Genomic DNA, 22236 nt, shown 5'->3' with positions numbered 1-22236 from the left:
AGTGTCAGGAACAATTCTTGTGCAATAACCCAGTAACTCTGCCTCTCATCAGTGACCTGTTTACTGGGTAACACTTATACACTATATATTCGTCATTCTGTAATTCAGGGCTGTTCACGGTTCATGCTGTATAGGTCATATCCACCTACCTCACGTACAGAACCTGCATAATACTTTATTCTAGCATCCTTTGCACTATGCTCCATCCCACTGTGTACATGTGTATGTATATGTACATATATGTATATGTGTATATCACATCCACCTTCAACATGTACATAATAATAATGATAATGATAGTGAGGTATCATCTGGGGATAAATTTCAAAAGTCACACTAAAAAGATTTGCAAAACGATTAAGGCTAACCTTACCTGTTCTAAGATGATAAGAAAATGCTTGACATTTGATTGTACCTTAATGTTTCTAAATTCAGTGATACTTTTTATGGTTTACCTAACTGGTCCCAGGTCAGTCAGTGATTAAATCTACGGAGTGTCTTTGCAGTCGAGACTTGAAAACCCTGGACAAAAAGCAAGTCAGGTACCTTCACTGTCGCGTCTTAAGCAAATACAAGATTTTAAATTTAGCAAACTTCATTGATTTTCATTATGTGAAGCTTGTATTAAATGTTTAAATGGACTTCAGCCTCTCTGTGTGTACATTAAGAGACTACAGAGCAGCAGCAGCAGATCCACCAGAGAAGCTTCAAGTGGCGACTGTAAAGTTTCGTTTTGCAAAACTTCTTTTGCTCAGACGGCCTTTTCTGTGAAAGGAGCAAAGTCTCTGAACTTGCTGCCGAAACACTTAAACTGCTGCAGGCCGAGTCCTGGTTAGTTTAGCAACAAACTTGTACTCACGTCCAGTCTGTTGTAGTTAGTGTTACGTATTTTTTTATTGTGTTTTGATTTACTCAATTTACTTTCATCTTGTGTTACACTTTAATGTATTGTATTATATTTTTTCTTTCTTTTATCGTCACTATTTTAATCTTTTATTTCTTTAAAAACCCTTCTAGGGACGGGTGTTGCAAATTAGCATTGGATTGGTTTTCAGTTTCTATGTCCCTAATAAAATAAACCATAAATAAAATAAAACGTGTTCATTATCCTGCAGTGTCTGATTCTTTATTGTATGAGTACATCGTGAGCAATGTACGATCCAGAGTCAGACTCCTCGTGTGTGTACACATACCTGGCAAATAAAGCGGATTCTAATTCTGAAGACCAGAATAATAATAAACGGAAATGATCATTTAAGATGTCTGAAGGAGGAGTCATTTCAAATGCACAGATTTATTTTTAAATAATGTACAAACAATACAAGACCAGGACAGACAGCAGGACCAGGACAGACCATATGCAGGGAAATGTAGTTTCTTCAGAGTTCAGGCTCTTTAAAAAGGATCAAATCAAACAGAGTTCGTCTTCATGAAGCCACTCTGATAACGGAAGTCTCGCTGTGGACGTCTCTGCTGAACCACCTGAGACTCTGTTGGACACCTGGAAACTGAGTTTCTGTTTGAGCTCTGAACATGCTGCCGCGTGCCGTAGCTCCGCCCCCTCAGGGACTGAAATACCAAAGTAAAACCTCTCATCTCAAAGCTGGTCAAACCAGGAACTCATCAATCATTTGAAACTTTTTACCCACAATGCCTATCGACCACCTCAGGAAAGTAAACTCAGGAACAAACAGCCTCTGTGTGTGTGTTGGATAAGTTCAGCCTGCTGATAAGAGTTGGTCATGTGATGCTCTGCGGCTCGTCTGATTGGATAACCTCGGGACAGCTCAGGTGGTTGTAAACTTTAGGTGTGGTTGTTTTCCTGTCCGGTGCCTCCAGGTTGTAGGTGGGGTGTACCGGTGCGTGGGGGGGTGGCAGGTCGGGATCATCAGGATCAGACTGGGTCAGACTGGGTGTGCTTGCTGTCTCAGAGCAGCGCCTCCCTGTCAGTTGATCCAGGACGGGTGGGGTAGATGTGGAGCTGAGGGAGGTCGATGCCGTCGTTGTGCAGATCCTCCTGCTTCTGCAAACCGTGAAGTTTTAACACCAGGTCCCCGATGAAGACCTGCCGGGATGAGACAGGAGAACTCAACATGAGTACGTGTGGGCGGGGCCTCTTACATGGAAGGACCCATGTGGCACCGCCATGTTTCTACAGGAGCCCGAACAGACAAACTGCTCTACAGAGCACGCTTCAGCACTACGCTGAATACGTACGAAGAAGAAGAAGCAGTAGTAGTAGTAGTGGTAGCAGTAGTAGTAGTAGTAGTAGCAGCAGTAGTAGCGGTAGCAGTAGTAGCAGTGGCGGTAGTAGTAGCGGTAGTAGTAGCATTAGTGGTAGCAGTAGTAGTAGTAGTAGTAGCAGCAGTAGTAGCGGTAGCAGTAGTAGTAGTGGTAGTAGTAGCATTAGTGGTAGTAGTAGTAGTAGTAGAGGTACTAGTAGCAGTAGTAGCAGTAGTGGTAGTAGTAGTAGTAGTAGAGGTACTAGTAGCAGTAGTAGCATTAGTGGTAGTGGTAGTAGTAGCGGTAGTAGTAGCGGTAGTGGTAGCAGTAGTAGTAGCGGTAGTAGCAGTGGCTATAGTAGTAGTGGCAGCAGTAGTAGCGGTAGCAGTAGTAGCAGTGGCGGTAGTAGTAGCAGTAGAGGTACTAGTAGCAGTAGTAGCATTAGTGGTAGTGGTAGTAGTAGCATTAGTGGTAGTAGTAGTAGTAGTAGAGGTACTAGTAGCAGTAGTAGCAGTAGTGGTAGTAGTAGTAGTAGTAGAGGTACTAGTAGCAGTAGTAGCATTAGTGGTAGTGGTAGTAGTAGCGGTAGTAGTAGCGGTAGTGGTAGCAGTAGTAGTAGCGGTAGTAGCAGTGGCTATAGTAGTAGTGGCAGCAGTAGTAGCGGTAGCAGTAGTAGCAGTGGCGGTAGTAGTAGCAGTAGAGGTACTAGTAGCAGTAGTAGCATTAGTGGTAGTGGTAGTAGTAGTAGTAGTAGTAGCAGTAGCTATAGTAGTAGTGGCAGCAGTAGTAGCGGTAGCAGTAGTAGTAGTGGCAGCAGTAGTAGTAGTAGAGGTACTAGTAGCAGTAGTAGCATTAGTGGTAGTGGTAGTAGTAGTAGTAGTAGTAGTAGCGGTAGTGGTAGCAGTAGCATTAGCGGTAGTAGTAGTAGCGGTAGTGGTACCAGTAGTAGTAGTGTTAGCAGTAGTAGTAGTAGTAGTAGTAGTAGTAGCGGTAGCAGTAGTAGCAGTGGCGGTAGTAGTAGTGGCAGCAGTAGTAGTAGCAGTAGCAGCAGTAGTAGCGGTAGCAGTAGTAGCAGTGGCGGTAGTAGTAGTGGCAGCAGTAGTAGCGGTAGTAGTAGCATTAGTGGTAGTAGTAGTAGTAGTAGAGGTACTAGTAGCAGTAGTAGCATTAGTGGTAGTGGTAGTAGTAGTAGTAGTGTTAGCAGTAGCAGTAGTAGTAGCAGTACATAACATAACAGTCAGCACTCTGCTTTACACCAACACTCCAACGTTCACCCTGAAACACCAGGAGCTGAAGCTGCGTCTCAGTGCGTTCCATTTACCTCGGAGGTCGGAGCTGGGAATGACGTCACACACAAGTTGACGGCGTTCCAAGTCGGAAAACCTCGCTCAGCCAGCCGTTAGCCAGGTTAGCTATTGATACGCTGGTTTATTAAAAAAAACGCATTGTGCGGTATTTACTTATTTACTTACTAAACACTGTAGCAACACGTCCACAGACAGCTGTTGGACAACACTTTGTGTACGAACATTTATATGAGTCACAAGTACACAGAAGTGCTAATAAACAGTATAAACTAGAACTTTCACCAACTGTTGATACCCCGACAGCCATCTGTCTTCTGACTTCCCATGTCAAATGGAACGCACCATCATATTCATACTCTATACTCCTGTCTGTGGCTCAGCTGCGAGCCCATTGGTTCCTCCTGAATACATAAGCTGCGTTTCGACCAAAGGAACTATTCCCCGGAACTAGGAACCTTTGGAGGAACCAGGGTCTAAATGTAGTCCTGGGGTCTTCATTTTACCCCCCAAAAAGTCCCTGCTCCGGGGGTAGTACTTTCCAAAAGTACCGGTACTTTGTGGGGGCGGGGCTTGCCTTGCATTGAAATACTGTATGGGCGAGTAGAGGCTACTGGCTTTCACTGGAGAATGTCGGCTGTTTGTCTACGACTGCTCGTCTCTTTTCCACCTTTGCTTAAAAGCTTTGGTCGAAAAAGCGGCTATAAACTCAGCAGCAGGAGGGTGAACGAGGGGCCGAGTCAGAATAAAGTCCAGTGAACGTGGATCAGTTTGACGTCTCGTTCAGTCCGAACTCCTGAGGACAGAAGCTGCTTCTTCCTGGCTCTCACCTTTGCGTTGCTGTTGCAGGACTGAAAAATCTCCTGTGAAGACAAAGAGGAGAGAGACAGCGTGAGGAGGACAGTAGGACAGACGGACAGTAGGACGGACGGACAGGTGTGCACTTACCTGCAGTCTCCGCGTCCTCTCCTCGTCTGTCTTCAGGTCCAGCAGCTCATCAATGTTCACCTCCTCCGGCATCTCGTCCTCCTGAACAACATCACACGGCTTCGTCAAGTCAAAACACAAACATTGTTCACCGTTCGATGACATCACTGCGTCGGCGGTGTCTCCCCACGTCACATTTTCTGTTCCAATAAATGTCTTTATTTTTGGAAAGGGGAACACAAAATTCAGTTGGCGGGGACAATTCAGAATCTAAAAATAGAATGGATAACGCAGAAATCAGTACATTTTAAGTTTTCTAGCTTAAGTAATGTTTTTGAGACAATGCAGGTCTGTTTTCTCTATATTTACACTGCATTGCATGTTTTCTTACTGTGCCAAAAACAGCTTTGTCATAGCGCTGTCATCTGTTTTTCAGAACATTTTTAACAAATGCTTTCAAAAAGTGGTGGGAAAGTGTCCCCAGCGTCCCTGGTGTAAAGGACACCTCTGCAGGTGGCGAGAATAGACTGATTTTCTAATGTTTATTGTGTATGACCGTCTAACTCAGCCTTAGATGTTACATGGAACAATAATGGAGAGCAGGAGCAGAAATAACACGTGTGAGCAGTTCTATCACAGAATATTATTAACAGTGAGGACACAAAAACTGGTCCACATCTTCTCAAGCACGCTTGTCTTCCAAAACCAGTCAGACTCAGGTTATGTAGCTGCTGTATCAGCTGAAACGCACGAGCATCCAGGCTACTTCTACTACTGACACGCACACACAGCATCCCGCATTCATCGATCCACCACACTAACGTTGGTTACGTTAGCTAGTTCTGTTACAGTAGCGTCAGCATCATCGGGCTCGTTTCTGTACTTTCTGTAACGTTAACGTTCGTGTCGTCTGCTGCAGCCGCTGTCAGCCGGAGCGGCAGCACGTTCAGCTGCAGGCTTACCAAAACACTGAAAGAGTGTACTTACGGTTTGATTTTGTTTCACTTCTCATTTAGTGATTCACATCAGTTAATTTCAAACTTGTGCAGAGTGACCGCCGCGCAGCTGCGTTGTTGTTTGGCAGGTCACGTCAGACCCCGCTCACAGGCCGCGAGCATACCGTGTGTTACTGTGTGTTACCATGTGTGTTACCGTGGGTTACTGTGTGTGTTACTGTGTGTGTTACTGTGTGTTACTCTGTGTTACTCTGTGTTACCGTGTGTTACTGTGTGTGTGTTACCGTGTGTTACTGTGTGTTACCATGTGTGTTACCGTGGGATACTGTGTGTGTTACTGTGTGTGTTACTGTGTGTGTGTTACCGTGTGTTACCGTGTGTTACTGTGGGTTACTGTGTGTTACTCTGTGTTACCGTGTGTTACTGTGGGTTACTGTGTGTGTGTTACTGTATGTTACTGTGTGTGTTACTGTGCGTGTTACTGTATGTTACTGTGTGTGTTACAGTATGTGTTACCGTGTGTTACTGTATGTTACTGTGTGTGTTACTGTATGTTACTGTGTGTGTTACAGTATGTGTTACCGTGTGTTACTGTGTGTGTTACTGTGCGTGTTACTGTATGTTACTGTGTGTGTTACAGTATGTAACTGTGTGTGTTACTGTGTGTGTTATTGTGTCTTACAGTGTGTGTTACAGTGTGTGTTATCGTGTGTTACTGTGTGTTACTGTGTGTGTTTCCGTGTGTTATCATGTTTTACTGTGTGTTACCGTGTGTTACTGTATGTTACTGTGTGTGTTACTGTATGTAACTGTGTGTGTTACTGTGTGTGTTATTGTGTCTTACAGTGTGTGTTACAGTGTGTGTTACTGTGTGTGTTTCCGTGTGTTATCATGTTTTAGGCCTGGGCGAAAAATCGATTGAATGAATTAATTCGAATTTTTTGTTGCGGGCGATTTAAAAAATAAGTAAATCGAGTTTTTGTGTAATAGCACATTTTTGGCTCCCCGGGGTTTCCGTAGTGTTCGTTTCCCATAGCGACAACATCATACACTAAACAGCAACAGCAAGCGACAAAATGGCTACCGGTGAGAGCGGGAAGTTTGTTCCCAAGAAAGGAATAAAGTCATCTGTTGTTTGGAACTGGTATGGGTTTGCTGCGACAGATGTGGAACAACAGACACCACGCTGCAACATTTGCCTAAAGCCTATCGCAGTGAAAGGCAGCAGCACCACAAACCTATTCCAACACCTGAAACAGAGACATCCAGCCGAATATGAAAAATGCCAGTCTCTCCGCGATGAACAAAGCCGCACTGACCAACAAACCTTATTGCTTTCCTTAAGTAGGGGGGGAAATCGGAAAAAATCGTAAATTGAATTAAAGTAAATAAAATCGGAGATTTTATTTTTAGGCCATATCGCCCAGCCCTATCATGTTTTACTGTGTGTTACCGTATGTTACTGTGTGTTACTGTGTGTGTTACCGTGTGTTACCGTATGTTACTGTGTGTTACTGTGTGTGTTACCGTGTGTTACTGTGTGTTACTGTATGTTACTGTGTGTTACTGTGTGTGTTACCGTATGTTACCGTATGTTACTGTGTGTTACTGTGTGTGTTACCGTGTGTTACTGTGTGTTACCGTGTGTGTTACTGTATGTTGCTGTGTGTGTTACAGTGTGTGTTTCCTTGTATTACTGTATGTTACTGTGTGTGTGTTATTGTGTGTGTTACGTGTGTTACTGTGTCTTACTGTGTGTGTTACTGTGTGTGTGTTACCGTGTGTGTTACTGTGTGTGTTTCTGTGTATTACTGTATGTTACTGTGTGTGTGTTATTGTGTGTGTTTCCTTGTATTACTGTATGTTACTGTGTGTGTGTTACAGTGTGTGTTTCCTTGTATTACTGTATGTTACTGTGTGTGTGTTATTGTGTGTGTTACCGTGTCTTACTGTGTCTTACTGTGTGTGTTACTGTGTGTGTGTTACCGTGTGTGTTACTGTGTGTGTTTCTGTGTATTACTGTATGTTACTGTGTGTGTGTTATTGTGTGTGTTACCGTGTGTTACTGTGTGTATGTTACCGTGTGTTACTGTGTGTGTTTTACCGTGTGTTACCGCGTGTTCCTGTGTGTGTTATCATGTCTTACTGTGTGTTATCATGTCTTACTGTGTGTTACTGTGTGTGTTATCGTGTGTTACCGTGTGTGTTACTGTGTGTGTTTCCGTGTATTACTGTGTGTTACTGTGTGTGTTTCCGTGTATTACTGTGTGTTACTGTGTGTGTTACCGTGTGTTACTGTTTGTGTGTTACTGTGTGTTACCGTGTGTGTTATCATGTCTTACTGTGTCTTACTGTGTGTTACTGTGTGTGTTTCCGTGTATTACTGTGTGTTACTGTGTGTGTTTCCGTGTATTACTGTGTGTTACTGTGTGTGTTTCCGTGTATTACTGTGTGTTACTGTGTGTGTTACCGTGTGTTACTGTTTGTGTGTTACTGTGTGTTACCGTGTGTGTTATCATGTCTTACTGTGTCTTACTGTGTGTTACTGTGTGTGTTTCCGTGTATTACTGTGTGTTACTGTGTGTGTTTCCGTGTATTACTGTGTGTTACTGTGTGTGTTTCCGTGTATTACTGTGTGTTACTGTGTGTGTGTTATTGTGTGTGTTACCGTGTGTTACTGTTTGTGTGTTACTGTGTGTTACCGTGTGTGTTATCATGTCTTACTGTGTCTTACTGTGTGTTACTGTGTGTGTTATCATGGTCTCTGACAGGATCTGATTATCTATTTATCACCCAACACACCAACACGCCTTTAACCACACACACACACACACACACACACACACACACACACACACACACACGCACATCACCTGACTAATATCAGGGGACTAATATTTACTTTCTTCCTTCACAGCCGTATCATATCCATTAATGTGGGAACCAAAACACACAGATGAACAAAGACGACCCCCCCGAGCAGACTGATGGAGGGTGGACAGATGCAGACAGACTGATCGGAGTTTGAATGATTGATTACCTCCTCTGAGACAATGAACATGTTTCTGATAGGTAGCCGTGACGTTTCAGCTGCTTTAGCTTCTACTAGCTTCTTGATGATCAGAGGTGGACAGCAGCAGCGTTCAGGGTGGGAGCTCTCAGAAACCTGAGACCTGTGTTCAGTAATCTGTGTACAGGACTTGTCTCTGTACTGGTTTTATTAGATCTTAGTGCTGCATTTGATACCATTGATCATCAGATCCTATTGCAGAGACTGGAATATTTCATTGGCATTAAAGGAACCGCTCTAAGCTGGTTTAAGTCCTATTTATCAGATCGATTTCAGTTTGTACATGTTAACGATGAGTCCTCCATGCACGCCAAAGTTAGTCATGGAGTTCCTCAAGGATCTGTCCTCGGACCAATCCTCTTCACTTTATATATGCTTCCAATATTATCAGGAAATATTCCATAAGCTTTCATTGTTATGCAGATGATACTCAGTTATATCTATCGATCAAACCAGATGAAACTCATCAGTTAGCTAAACTTCAAATGTGCCTTCAGGATGTTAAAATCTGGATGACCTGTAATTTTCTAATGTTAAACTCAGATAAAACTGAAGTTATTGTTCTGGGGCCTAAGCACCTCCGTGACGCATTATCTAAAGATATAGTTTCCCTGATTATTATCATTAACATTATCATAAATATCTGCACCATTATTCATTTTCAGACTGTTCCAACATTCTCTTTGCTGTCTGTATTTCTGTGTGTACATTGTGTTGGCTGCTGCCCCCTCCCCCTCTCTCTCTCTCTTTATGGCTATCAGTCGTCCCACCCCCAACCGGTGGAGGCAGATGGCCGCCCACCCTGAGCCATGGTTCTGCTCGAGGTTTCTGCCTCTTAAAAGGAAGTTTTTCCTTGCCTCTGTCGCCTAGTGCTGCTCTTGGTGGGAATTGTTGGGTTTCTGTAAGTAATAAAACTGAATTGAAAATACATTGTAATTGAAAGTATTTAGCCTGCCTGATGGTATACTTTATGTCCCAGAGTACTTTCAGTAGTGTATGTATTAGTGCAGTACTCAGCGCCTCTGTTTTACTTTGTAATTTGCTGATTCTTCTGTTTGCATCTTCATTGTTTATATATGTTTCTCAAAGGTCCAGTGTGGAACATTTAGGAGGATCTACTGATGTGATCTAAGATCCATAACTGTGTTCTCAGTGGCGTGTAAAGACGTTACATAATGACAATGAGACATTTCTATCTACAGACACCGCGGCTCAGGGGCGTCGCCATGTTGCTACAGGAGCCCCGAACAGACAAACTGCTCTGCAGAGCGCGTTTGGTTTCATCACTACGTTGAATACGTACGAAGAACAGGTTACGCGGGACATAAAGAAGTATACAGAAGTTTAATTTGTGTAAAATCACGTACTGCATATAGATATTTTGCAGATGTGTAATTTTGTGTAAGTTTGCTGTCCATGAAGAGTGAACTAATGCGTCTGCGTGTCTGATGATGTTATTCCAACACATCTTCGTCCACGTTGAGAGCACATGAACACACGCTGGATTCAAAAGAACAACTTCACAACTCGGGGAATGGGACCATAAGAGGAGCACCTGAATGCACTGTGAGCCTCTGGTTACAGGTTGCAACCCTCACCACTAGATGCCACTAAAACTCTGGACCTTTAAATTCCAGCTGCTTTATCTGAGCCTGTTTCTCTGATCTGTTTATGAACTTAGTGATGATTGGTGATGTTGGGCTCAGCTGTTCCTGTCCGGACTGGAAAAGTTATAGAAATATGAATAAAAATAATGAAAAATATCATCATTGTTATTAATACTGCAGGACTCACCCGGCCCCTGTACAGCTGGTCCAGCTCACAGTCGATCCACTTCTCCACGTCCAGCCTCCTCTGCAGCTCCTTCCTGTTGTATTTGACGGTGATCCGGGCCTGCCGCCGCTGCTGGCTCTGACCCAGGTCCCGCCCGCCGCCGGCACGGCTCGGTGATTTACTGCTACACACCTTATTCACCCGCCGCCCCACCCGGTTGGCCGCCATCAGGACAGATCAGACCTGGACCCAGACAGACCGCCTCACGAACCACAGAGGAGGTCAAACTGAGACCCCCAAAAATCCCAGAACTGGATCCAAAATATGAGTTTTATTATAATATTTTATTTTAATATTTAGTTTTAAGTAAAGAGGCAAAAATAAAAAGTGTAAAGAATTTAGAGATGTGGTGAGAAAGAGAAATACTGATAATACTCCTACTGCTACCACTAATAATACTAATAATAAAATCCTCTCTTCTTCTTCTTATCTGATAAAAACTGAAGACTAATAGAAAATCGTCCCGTCGGTGTGAACCGCTCGGTGAGGCGCGTGCAGACTGACAGAGACGGAGCAGGGCGGGGACCGCGCCGCCGCCACCGCCGCTGCTGCTGCTGCTGCTGCGTTCAGGGGCCGTCGGGATTTATGAGACTAAGCATAGGTGTCATTTACACTGGGGAGGGTTTATTTGCACAAAAAGAAAAAGTACAGTTTAAATGCAAAAGAAACAAAAGTGCATTGTCCAAAAAAGGAACGTAAGCTAAAAAACAAGCCACTGATTGTAAAAATGTGCAGAGCCGATCAGACTTCACAACTTGTCCGCTCTCTCCCTGAACATGACAAAGCGGAGGGGAGACTAAATCAGGACTCAGCACATATTAGATAAGTCGATCTACTGGAGAAACAGATCTGAGAGCTGCGCTGACTGACGTTCTGTCTCCCTTTACATTAATAAAAACTTTCCCATCAGAAATTGATGCAGAAAAATTCCACAGAATGCAGGAAATTAACTCTTTAATGCCCAACAGGATCTGTGGAATGACCCCCTGCTTTTATACTCACACTGTTCAAATGTCTTCTGGGCTCCTTCTATGCTGTGTAAAGTTAAACAGTCACGTCTCGTGAGCTCAGTCTTTCATCACAGGATTTGAAGACAGATTCATTTGACTGTGACTGTGATTTTCAGTTTAAGCCCGCTGTGGAGGCGTCGGTGTTCTGAAATCATTTCTGCAGAGAAATAACTTTAGTCTTTTTGTTTCACCACCATTTGTTCCCACAAATATGTTTCAAGTTGTTCTTTTTCTAATTTGACGTCAGACATTCTGAATCTGAATCAGACTGGAGAAAGACGGAAAATAAAAACCAGGAAATTTCTCTTTCATTCAGAAAGTGGATCATCATATGTTCTATTTTTGAAATAGTGTCTATTATAAAGAAAGATCATTAAACCACAGCGGTGACGATCTGTGTTCTCCTCGGGTTTATGACCCTGTGACAGACGAATAAAAAGTTCATAAAGCAGCAGCACATCATCTGAAGCTAACATTTACAAACAGACCTTAAATGCAGCATAAAAGGAGCCTGCTGGGTCCTAGTGCATGGCTGCAGAAAGCTGACGGAGAATAACGGGGCAGCTGCGCCACCTGCTGGTGTACAGGTGAACTGCAGCCAGCACCTTCACCAACATAATGTCAGACAGACTTTATTGATCCCTGACGGAGGAGCAGCTCCTCCTTCTGTGGGAGCAGCAGCTCCTCCTTCTGTCAGGGAGCTCAGGTTGTCACGATTTCTTCTGAATGTTTTGGCACAATTTGCGAAACTATTGGCTATTTTTGTAAAACTCTTCACACAAAACCAAATAAATCTCTTACAAAAGCAAACAATTCTTTGATCATATTTAAATTTGGTCATGTGGCCTTTACACAAATGAAGCAACATGTTACTATTAAATTTGCTGACGATACAGCAATCGTTGGTTTGATTAAAATTTCTTCTGTTGAACACCAAGAAAACAAAAGAAATCATTTTTGAGTTCAGAAGTGTTAACACAGTGACCGCTTCTCATTTCAAAATAAGCAGATGATCCCTGCAGCAGCTCACATTTGGTGGAAGCCGTTGCCCTCAACACGGTCAATCACAGTCACTTCCTGTCTCTCCTCCTCTTCTTTCTTCTAATTCTCACCCCTCTAAAGCCCCCATTGGAGGCCAAACCACATGTTTCAGTCTGATTCTTGTGTCCTGGACCCGGTCGCCCTGCTCGCCTGGGTCTGTGTGCCGCCCTGAGAAGCTTCACCTGTTTAAATGTTTGCCTGAGCTTTTGGATTATTATTCTCTGTTTGTGGACGTATTGCTGCTCTGTGGATTTCCTTTCTTGAGTTTAGCGACTCCTTTTGTTAACAAATATCCTGACGTATGAGAAGTTATTATGAGAACAAAGAAATCAGTTTAATAAAATTTGTTTCTTTATTTTTATTTAACCAGGGGAGTTAGTGAAGAACAAAATTCTTCTTTAAACCGCTGCCTGGCAAGAGGAGGACGTCCCCTTGAGGGAAAGGATAGACGGGAATAAAGAGACTTAACATATGAGACGATGCAACAAACTAAACTTTAATACAAACACATTTCACGTTGGGACGTAGCGCAGCCAGGAAAAGCCACAGGGCCATGGTGAAAGCAGATATGGAGTCCATCCTGGTCCTGTTCCTTCTAGGCTGGAGCTCCTTATTATCAGGCTGAAAAAGTCCATTAAGACTCTTCAGCTGGTCCAGAATGCTGCAGCACATGTTCTGACAGGAACCAGGAAAAGAGATCACATTTCTCCTGTCTTAGCTTCTCCGCATCAGCTCCTCTCCTGTGGAACCTGGTTCCGGTTTGGGTTCAGGAGGCAGACACCATCTCCACATTTAAGAGTAGGCCGCCCTGAGTCCAGGTTCTGCTCCAGGTTTCTGGTGTTAAAGGGAGGTGGGACTGTTGGGTCTGATGATGTTTCTGGACCCGCTCTGTTATGAACTGAGACAGGGAATTAAAATTAGCAGTGACGTCATCATATCCTAATTCTGACCTGATGAAGACCGGAGGGGCTGAAAGTGACCAGTGATGAAGATCTTTTATCTCCACACAGCCTGAAACGTGAAGCTCGGATATAACAGAGCAAATTAAGTAAAGAGACAAATGTAAAGTTGATTATTCTAACTATTCAGATGAATTTCACTGAATAAGGAAATAAAAACAATCCAGTGTTTCGGGCTGTTTGTGCGTCACGTGGTGGTGAAGCAGCGCGCATGCGCGGCTGCAGTGACCTCACCTGTTTCTCAGGTAAATTAATCTGCGACAACAAAAAGCCACAAAACACGGAAGTGAGTCGTTCTTCCTCCCGCTGCTGACAAACTTCACAAGGTTTAACTTCGAGTCCAGAACCTCAGAAACGGTTTTTACCTTTAGACTCTTTCCAATCCTTCTTCAGATCCACGTTACATTAAGATGAACCAGCGTTTCGGGGCCAGTCTGCTGGCGGCCCTGTTCTTGGTCTGTGCCGTTCTGGCTCAGGACTGTGACTGGGACCAGTCAACTGATCCGGATCAGGGTCTGGACCCGGCCTCCGTGGACGCCGGAACGGTAAACCTGACCCGGCTCGCGGACGTGTCGGACCCGGAGAGCTGCCGGGCGGCGTGCTGCGCAGAGCCGGACTGTGACCTGGCCCTGGTCGGTTACCCGGCGGACGGAGGGCCGCAGTGCATGCTGGTGAGCTGCGTGATCCGGGGCCAGGACGTGTGCGTCCTCGAGCCCAGCACACAGTTCAAGGTTTACCGCAAGGCCACGACAGAGACCCGCACGGAAGCCAAGGAGGACGGGGAGAGCCCGCACGTCGTCCCGCTGCTGGGATCCTTGGAGCCGAGGACCAACATGACCAACAACAGTAAGTCCACCAGACCTCCTGATACGGACTCCACACAGATCCAGGTCTTAAATCTTGAGACCGCCACAGTCCCGGTCCTTGCTGACAGGTTTCTCATCATCCTGCATCTAAACGCAACTAATAATTTCTGTATCGATTAATCAGCTGCTGCTTTTCTGCATCAATCAGAAATAAAGTGACAAAATCCAGCGAGATGTAAAAAAAAAAAAGAAGTTAAAAACAGGAAGTCCGAGTTTCAGGGAACTGGGATCAGATTCAGAGCTGAAACACCAAGATCTGCTGAGCAATCAAGTGAATCTAACTTTTCAGTTTTATAAAAACAGGACGTGAAGAGTTTTGAGGAAGATTAAAAACCAGTTTGTCTCAGCAGTGCGGGCACGTCAGGAAAATAATAATAAGGATATCTGAGGTAATATTTTGTGTTTGTTGCTTCCTGGTTGACGTGAAGAGGAACAGATGAAAACATGCTGCTGAACCTGCTGTTCCTCACCTGTACAGGTATGGAACAGCTGTGTTTCACAATGAGGCGACAGTCTGGTTCAGGTTCTGGTACAAACTGGACTTGGTCAGTCAGGGGGGAGTCGGGGTTCTGGTTTACTGAAGCACTTTAAAGATAAATGCGTCACCGTGGTGAACTTGAGTTTGACATTTGTCCCATTAAACTCACCTGTACAGGTAGATGCCGAGTCACCTTCACTGTGCTTTGTTCTCTGAGGGTTTCAGGTCAGACTGGTTTCTGTTCAGCTCTGATGAATCACAACAGACTCTGAACTCCCTCACATTCATCCAGACCAGCAGCTAGTGATCTTTATCGCAGCTTTATTTTGAAAGGCCAGCTCTTTTTGCTAGTGAGCTTTATCGCAGCTTTATTTTGAAAGGCCAGCTCTTTTGGCTAGCGAGCTTTATTGCAGCTTTATTTTGAAAGGCCAGCTCTTTTGGCTAGTGAGCTTTATCGCCGCTTTATTTTGAAAGGCCAGCTCTTCTGGCTAGTGAGCTTTATCGCCGCTTTATTTTGAAAGGCCAGCTCTTCTGGCTAGTGAGCTTTATCGCAGCTTTATTTTGAAAGGCCAGCTCTTCTGGCTAGTGAGCTTTATCGCAGCTTTATTTTGAAAGGCCAGCTCTTCTGGCTAGTGAGCTTTATCGCAGCTTTATTTTGAAAGGCCAGCTCTTCTGGCTAGTGAGCTTTATCGCAGCTTTATTTTGAAAGGCCAGCTCTTCTGGCTAGTGAGCTTTATCGCAGCTTTATTTTGAAAGGCCAGCTCTTCTGGCTAGTGAGCTTTATCGCAGCTTTATTTTGAAAGACACAAATTCTTCAATATATTTAAGTTTCTGCACAAACGTTCAGCTGACAGACGGACACAGTGGAAGCAGGATATTAACAGCCTCACCTGGTCAGACTCCAACCAATCACAGGCCTTACCTGCAGACCAGGTCCTGCATGAAGAGGGGAAGAGGTTTTAGTCTGCTGGTCTTCAGGTTCAGTACCTGCTGGGTCACACATGCTAATGCACTGTTGGCATGTGTGACCCAGCCTCACTGTAATAAATAAACCCATCAGGTCCAGGATCTGTGTACTGATGTGTCCTCTCTGTTCGTCTCCTGCAGTTCGTTGTCGTCTCCCGAAGAAGGTGGGGTCGTGTCGAGCGGCCTTCCCCAGGTTTTACTACGATGTGATCAATCAGAGCTGCCACAGCTTCATCTACGGCGGCTGCGAGGCCAACGAAAACCACTTTGAGTCCCAGGAGGACTGCGAGGCCACCTGCAGCGGAGTCACAGGTAACACACCAGATCTGTCCTCGCCACGTCTCTCAGGCAGATTGGCTGTCCCCGTTCCTGCTGACGGGTCTCGTGTCTGACAGTGAGAGCTGTTAGCAGGAAGTGTTCTCTGCAGAGTTTTCAGGAGCTTCTTGAAGTCAGAGAGGGACGCCCCTGCTCTGACGGCGTGCGGTCGCTCGTTCCCCCGTCGTGGAGTCACAGATGAGAACAGGGACTGAGGTCGCTTTGTGTGAAGGGATAGCGGCCGAGAAGGAACGTAGGCTTGGATTATGGAGTTTAGGTAGATGGTGCAGACCCAGTAGTCACTCTGTATGCAGCATCAGGGACTCTGATCAGGTCCTGGAGGCCCCGGGGAGCCAGTGGAGGTCACTGAGTAATGGAGTGAGTCCTTTTGGGCTGATCAGAAACCAGATGGGCTGCTGAGCTCTGAACCATCTGTAGATGTTTCACCGCACAAGCTGGAAGAGACCCCATAGTGATGAAAGTGGAAACAGGTGGGGGGGGGCGGCATCAGAATTCATTTCCTGTTGGATTACATTAAACTGTCTTACTCTGATTGGCTGTTAGCAACTCACATTCCCATAATGCACCCCTCCCTCCCCGGGGACCTTTGTGCGTTCAGCTGAACTTCAAAACCTCGACTCTGGTGGGACTCGAACCCACAACCTTTGAATGCCTCCTCACAGCTGACTAGAAGTCCAATGCGCTATCCATTGCGCCACAGAGCCGCCTGCTGCTGCAGAGCTGCCAGACCGGTTTAGACCTGTGTGTGTGTGTGTGTGTTCGTGTGTGTGTGTGTTCGTGTGTGTGTGTGTGTGTGTGTGTGTGTTCGTTCCTGCGGCTCATTATGGGAATGTGAGTCAGTCCGACTGAACAGGAAAGGGTGTTCGTGGTGTCAGGTTACTCTGGTCAGACCGGTTCTCTGATCCTCAACACAAACAATCACACCTGAACTCACAATTTCACTTGTTCAGAACTTTTCCAGCTCGGCCCTACCTGTTGGAAAGATGTGTGTTTTTTACCAGGCAGGAAATACACACTGTGTGTGTGTATGTATGTATGTATATATATATATAGATAGATAGATATATACACACACACACACACACAAGTACTGTGTGTGTGTTGTGTAACGAGAAAAGTGGTGTGACGGATTCTTTCACAGGAATTTGAAAGTATATGGGAGTGACATGAAACTAGCAGCACTTCCTGTTCAGATAACATTGTCTCAGGGCAACACCCCCCCCCCCCCCCCCGTAAACATCAGACAGAAGTACAGCTTCAGCCTGTGGATCAGAGTCAGGAACTCTGGACCGGGGGGGTTGATGAAGTCAGGTGTTTGAAGAGTCTCCACACCAAATGGAGGAAAGCTCTTATCAGCTCCTGATTCTTAATCTCCTGCTCTGGACGTCTGTAGGGGTTTTTGGTGCACGCCATGTCACAGTCCCCAACGTCACCGTATCATTCAGCCATTCATTTGTGAAGGACAGTTCAGTTCAGATGTTCCTGTTGACCTCTGGCTCTGCCTGACGTACGACCAGGACCTTCCCACCCCTGCTCAGCGTTGGCCTGCAGAACCGGCTCGCTGCCAGGTCTTTGTTTTCTGTGAGATCTGGATTCCCTCCTCTTCTCTCCGACCAAATCACCTCTTAAGAAAAGCATGTTTAGCCTTGTTAAGACACATTTTGAGATCTTTAGATCTCCGCGGCCTGTTGTTGTTCAGGAATCTTCTGACCCATTTTAAAAAAACGTTGCTGTTCTGTATCATCCAAACGGTCCCTCAGCTGCTCTGTCCTCAGTCCAGAGTTTGCTCTTTGGTTTGTTGTTGGGCTGACGGTCGCTGGACTCTGACCTCAGTACAGCAGTTTAATAGAAAGAGGAGCGTCTGTATTCTGGACGTTATTGGAAAATCATACCTTCTTCTAGACTGTATTTCAAAATACCTTCATATTCAGATGTTTAAGATTCCTCTCCAGTGCAGAGCCAGTAAAGAACCAGTGGAACCAGTAACTAACCAGTATGACTGATCTGTGTATGCTCAGGTTCAGTTCTTCCTGATGAGTCGACTCCTGCTCCTCCTCAACTTCCTTTCAAAGCTGCTCGGATGGCTCCTGCCTTCAAAACGCGTAAGAACTCTTTATACTCTAGTATCAGTAACAACTGGAGGACTGGTAGGAGGAGTAACAACTGATTAAACTCGTCTTATATTCTCTGTCTGTCCAGAGGTGTCCCAGGAATCTGAAGGTCCAGTTGATTATGAACCAGCTGATACAGAGTCAGGTAAAACACACCTGGACACACCTACACCTGAGTAGTCGATGAGCAGAGAATAAATGAGGCTCTGCTTTCTTTGGTGTTTCTGATTCTCTGGTTCTGGACTTTAAAGACTCACTTTGGACTTTAGGAAACAGAACTTTTCACTGACTAAACGATCATAATAATCACACCTACATAATTGGCTTCTAAATGTGATGATGTGATGGCAACACAGTCACTCGGGTTCGGGTTTCCTCTCGGGACACGGTTCAGAGTCTCAGTGGTTTGGGGAAGTAAATGTAGCTCTGTGTCGTGTCGTCGACAGTCAACATGTGAGTAACTCTGTAACTTCTTCCTCTCTCCTACAGAAAAGTCAGCCGAAGACTTCGCAGGTACGTTGGTCCTCTTCTCTCTCTTTAACAAGAGACAGTTGAAATCTGATTTAGGTTCTGTTTTCAGGGCAGTTTGTTCCAGCGGCTGACTGAACTGGTGATGAACCTTCTCCAGTTATTCCAGGTTTCCGTGAGCGAACACACGAACACGAGAGAGAATAAAGAGCACTGGTTTATTTTTTTACCTGCTCTCTCTGTTCCTGAAGCCTCGCCGTCAGTCAGGATGAACGATAACTAAGATTATTAGATATCTGTCGGCCACTCGGCGTGCTGAACAACACGTGTCACATCGACGCTCATGGCAGCACGCCAGTTGCTCATCAGGAGCGCCGCTTCATGGTGAGGCAGAGCTCTGATCGACCCTCAGATTACCGGGCAATCTGCTCCACAGCCGTCCAAACTGATTATTAATACAACCATCTATAAACTCAGCAGTTTACGTCCTGGAATCTGATCCTGTCAGCTCTCAGTTAAACTTTCCAAGTCGAGTCTTTTCTGTGGCTCACTCTGACCTAAAGATTTACTCGCTGGTGATCCGCTCCGATCAGACCAAACTCTTCATCTGACAAATGAATAAACGGAAAACATTTATTATTATTTTGGAGTTTTGTCCTCGACACATAGTTTAATAAAGGTTAGTTTGGCGTAAGATAAAGAATATGACATAAATATAACTTAAGCTGTGTGGTGTTGTCCAATCAGAGTACTGTGGGGCGGAGCCTGATGTGGGTCCCTGCAAGGCAGCGTTTCCACGCTGGTACTACAGCAGTGAGACGGGTAGCTGTCAACCATTCATCTACGGAGGCTGCAGAGGAAACAAGAACAACCACATGAGCAAGGAGAGTTGCATCGCTGCATGTACAGGTGAGTAAGACCTGTGCAGGTCAGCGGCTCGCCTGCACGCGCGCAGGTCAGCGGCTCGCCTTTCTGTGCCTGTGTGCCCGTGTTAAAGCTCGCTCGCTCTCTCTCTCCTCCTGCAGTCACTGTGCTTCCCTCGTCCAAGAAAGCCTCCAGCGATGACATTCCTGCAGAACACAAAGGTACAGCATGAAACTGTGGTGAACAGGTGGAGTTTGTCCTGAAGGTGGCGCTACAGGAAGCTTCATGCTGTGACATCAGAGCTTCCTGTAGCTGACTCTGTAAATGACTGCTGTCTCTCTGTAGCTCGCTGCATGGCGACCCCTGACCCCGGGCCCTGCCGCGCCGCCTTCCTCATGTTCTACTACGACCCCAAAACCGAAACCTGTCAGTCATTCACCTATGGGGGTTGTCACGGCAACCAGAACCGCTACGGCAACGTGGAGGAGTGTATGACCCGCTGTAGCGGAAACGGTAAAGAAACTCGCCATGTGTCCCAGAGTGCACCACACCTCACTAACAGACTGGGCAGCTCCCAGAGTGAACAGTGTCACACAACCAGTCTTTGGAGTTGGTTTGTTCTACAAGAGCGCGTGCGCGTTCTACAGAATATGTGCACTTGTTGTACAAGAGCGCGTGCGCGTTCTACAGAATATGTGCACGTGTTGTACAAGAGCGCGTGCGCGTTCTACAGAATATGTGCACGTGTTGTACAAGAGCGCGTGCGCGTTCTACAGAATATGTGCACGTGTTCTACGGATGTTCGTTGTACATTTTATGGGACAGTCATGTTCACAAACTGTCTGTTCTCTGTCCAGGTTGGGTTGAAGGTCACGGCAGAGGTCGTAACCGCTGGACTGCAGGTCAGTTTCACCTCCGGGCTGATGAATTATTGTGGATTTAGAGGTGAAGGATTCACACTTCTGAATGGTCTGAACATTAGAGATTTCACCTGGTGGTGCAATAAGTCACCTGAGGAGATTCTGTCTGGTCCGTAAACGCTGAAAATGTTTCACTGCTTGTTTGCAAAGAGGAAACTGTCTCGCATTAAAGGTGCAGAGTTTAAAACGTGACGTGAAGAAGAACCCTCACTGTGATCTGTCTGACTTTCATCTCCTCCTCTCTGCTCCAGCCGTCTTCCTCTTCGTCACTCTGGCAGCCGTCTCTGCTCTGCTGCTGGCGGCGCTCATCATCATCACGCTGAGGCGTCACAGTCTGTCCCGCCGTCCGTCTTACATCAGGTAACAGATGTGAACGCACAGGAGGTCACAGCGGCGCCCCCCGTGGCTGTATCTGCAGCTGTAATGATGGTGTCTGTTTCCCCTGCAGTGATAAGGAGGAGCTGCTGCCAGAACCAGATGAGCACTCCTCCATGGAGTCCCTGACCGTCCCCGAGAGCCCCAAACTGGACAAAATCTGAGGGGCGCGCCTGGATTCACCCGGGGTCACTGAGGGTCGGGGTTTGTTTTAAGAGATGCTCCCCCTCAGAACTGATTTTAAAGATGTTCTTCCTGTGATTTGGTCCAGTCAAAGGAGGAGGCTGTGTCTGATCTCAGGAAGAACGTGTGGATTCAGTGCTGAGGTGGATCTCTCACCGTGTGATCTGTGTTAGGAGAGCTAACAAACTGTTTAAAACACCTGTCAGACTTTTATTTTCTTTCTGGAACAGATATAACGTGTTAATCAGAGAGCTTTCCCTTTGGCCAGCCAGGCTAGCGGTTTCCCCGTCTTTATGCTAAGCTAACTAGCTGCCAGCCGTAGTATCGCCGTGAGTCTGAGAGGATTTCACCGAAGTGTTTCTTTTTTTAAGATGTCTTCCGATTAGTGAAACATGGTCGCGGAGCAGAACATGCGTCTGATCTTGAACCTTTTTATTATTAATATATAACTCTGTAGTTTCTGCTTTTATTTTCCTCAGTGTTTAAGTGTTAGCATTGATTCAATTATAAGTTACTAAATATGATTAATTTAATCACTAACTTTTGAAATCATTTATTAAGTAGAACTTTAATTTCTACAGAAGGAAGATTTGCTGTTGTCTTTAATCGTTACTGTGTGTGATATGATCACTTTGACCTCTGGTGGTGGTCTGACTTCACTTTTTATATTTCATGAATTAAACAATTCTATTGTGTAATCAAAAGTGTCTTTTTTTTGTTTAACTTTTAAAGTAGAATGAACCATAAACACTTCACGGGGGGGCAGCAGTCGTCCCTGGTGGACTTCAGAATCATAAAGTTGCACAGAGTAAGAATAAAGACCCGACTTTCAGGACAAAAATAAGAAAATGTTCAGCCACAAGGACGAGACCGCTGCGCTCGGCAAAAAACGTCCCGACCACAGAAAAAGCTGGCAGGAAGTTTGATTTTTAGAAAAAGAAACTTCAAGGACTCTATTATAACTGGCTCAGTGACTTGTTAAAGGGACAGGAAGATGTTTGAACTCAACTACTAAGGAAACACACCGCTCCCTTCAGCGCTCCATCAGAAGCTCCGCCCCTCCAAAGTCATGGTCGCACATTGAATCTGAACAATAAGCCTGTCAATATTCACACATCCTTTCCAAAATTGTAGGATTAACAGCGAGTAACGTAAACAGAGGCGGTAAACAAACACCATCAAATGGACATCATGCCAGCTCAGACACAGAGAAATTTAAAATAGTTTTTACAAAAATACGAGAGGATGACACGTCTGTATCGGATGCAGAGCTAACCAGGAAGGTAACATCTCCAGTAACGTGATGCTACCTAACGTAGCATTTCGTATTAGCTTAATCCCACAGT

General features: G+C 45.3%; 2 protein-coding genes and 1 non-coding gene across 3 annotated transcripts; 1 reads left to right on the top strand and 2 right to left on the bottom strand.

Annotated features, from left to right (window-relative positions):
* Positions 1 to 1278: 1278 nt before the first annotated feature.
* Positions 1279 to 10942, bottom strand: LOC119882398 (protein phosphatase 1 regulatory subunit 14A-like). The gene is made up of 4 exons (XM_038692421.1): positions 10275 to 10942; positions 4476 to 4556; positions 4358 to 4390; positions 1279 to 2065 (listed from the first exon to the last, which is right to left on the bottom strand). The coding sequence occupies exons 1-4, from the start codon at positions 10479 to 10481 to the stop codon at positions 1928 to 1930; spliced, it is 459 nt and encodes a 152-aa protein (XP_038548349.1). The 5' UTR covers positions 10482 to 10942; the 3' UTR covers positions 1279 to 1927.
* Positions 10943 to 13567: 2625 nt separating this feature from the next.
* spint2 (serine peptidase inhibitor, Kunitz type, 2) lies at positions 13568 to 21594 on the top strand. Its single transcript, XM_038692420.1, has 11 exons — positions 13568 to 14169; positions 15775 to 15945; positions 17988 to 18071; positions 18169 to 18225; positions 18570 to 18593; positions 19296 to 19457; positions 19574 to 19633; positions 19758 to 19925; positions 20270 to 20314; positions 20584 to 20692; positions 20781 to 21594. The coding sequence occupies exons 1-11, from the start codon at positions 13734 to 13736 to the stop codon at positions 20869 to 20871; spliced, it is 1407 nt and encodes a 468-aa protein (XP_038548348.1). The 5' UTR covers positions 13568 to 13733; the 3' UTR covers positions 20872 to 21594.
* Positions 16584 to 16673, bottom strand: trnar-ucu. The gene is given in 2 exon segments: positions 16584 to 16619; positions 16637 to 16673. It is a non-coding gene; the product is annotated as a tRNA-Arg (tRNA).
* Positions 21595 to 22236: the final 642 nt, after the last annotated feature.

Source organism: Micropterus salmoides, unplaced genomic scaffold, assembly GCF_014851395.1.
Source record: "Micropterus salmoides isolate LMB-PRFRI ecotype aquatic unplaced genomic scaffold, ASM1485139v1 Ms_hic_scaffold_3, whole genome shotgun sequence".
Classification (NCBI taxonomy): Eukaryota; Metazoa; Chordata; class Actinopteri; order Centrarchiformes; family Centrarchidae; genus Micropterus; species Micropterus salmoides.
Note: the sequence above shows the minus strand (reverse complement) of the source record. Positions and strands in the feature narration are given on the sequence as shown.

Coding starts and splice junctions, on each gene's coding strand:
- LOC119882398 (XM_038692421.1), bottom strand. CDS start 10,481: ATGGCGGCCAACCGGGTGGGGCGGCGGGTGAATAAGGTGTGTAGCAGT. Junction 4,391..4,475: donor AGAGGACGCGGAGACTGCAG/GTAAGTGCACAC, acceptor TTGTCTTCACAG/GAGATTTTTCAGTCCTGCAA. Junction 2,066..4,357: donor CCTGCAACAGCAACGCAAAG/GTGAGAGCCAGG, acceptor TCATCCCGGCAG/GTCTTCATCGGGGACCTGGT.
- spint2 (XM_038692420.1), top strand. CDS start 13,734: ATGAACCAGCGTTTCGGGGCCAGTCTGCTGGCGGCCCTGTTCTTGGTC. Junction 18,226..18,569: donor ACCAGCTGATACAGAGTCAG/GTAAAACACACC, acceptor TCTCTCCTACAG/AAAAGTCAGCCGAAGACTTC. Junction 19,458..19,573: donor TTGCATCGCTGCATGTACAG/GTGAGTAAGACC, acceptor CTCCTCCTGCAG/TCACTGTGCTTCCCTCGTCC.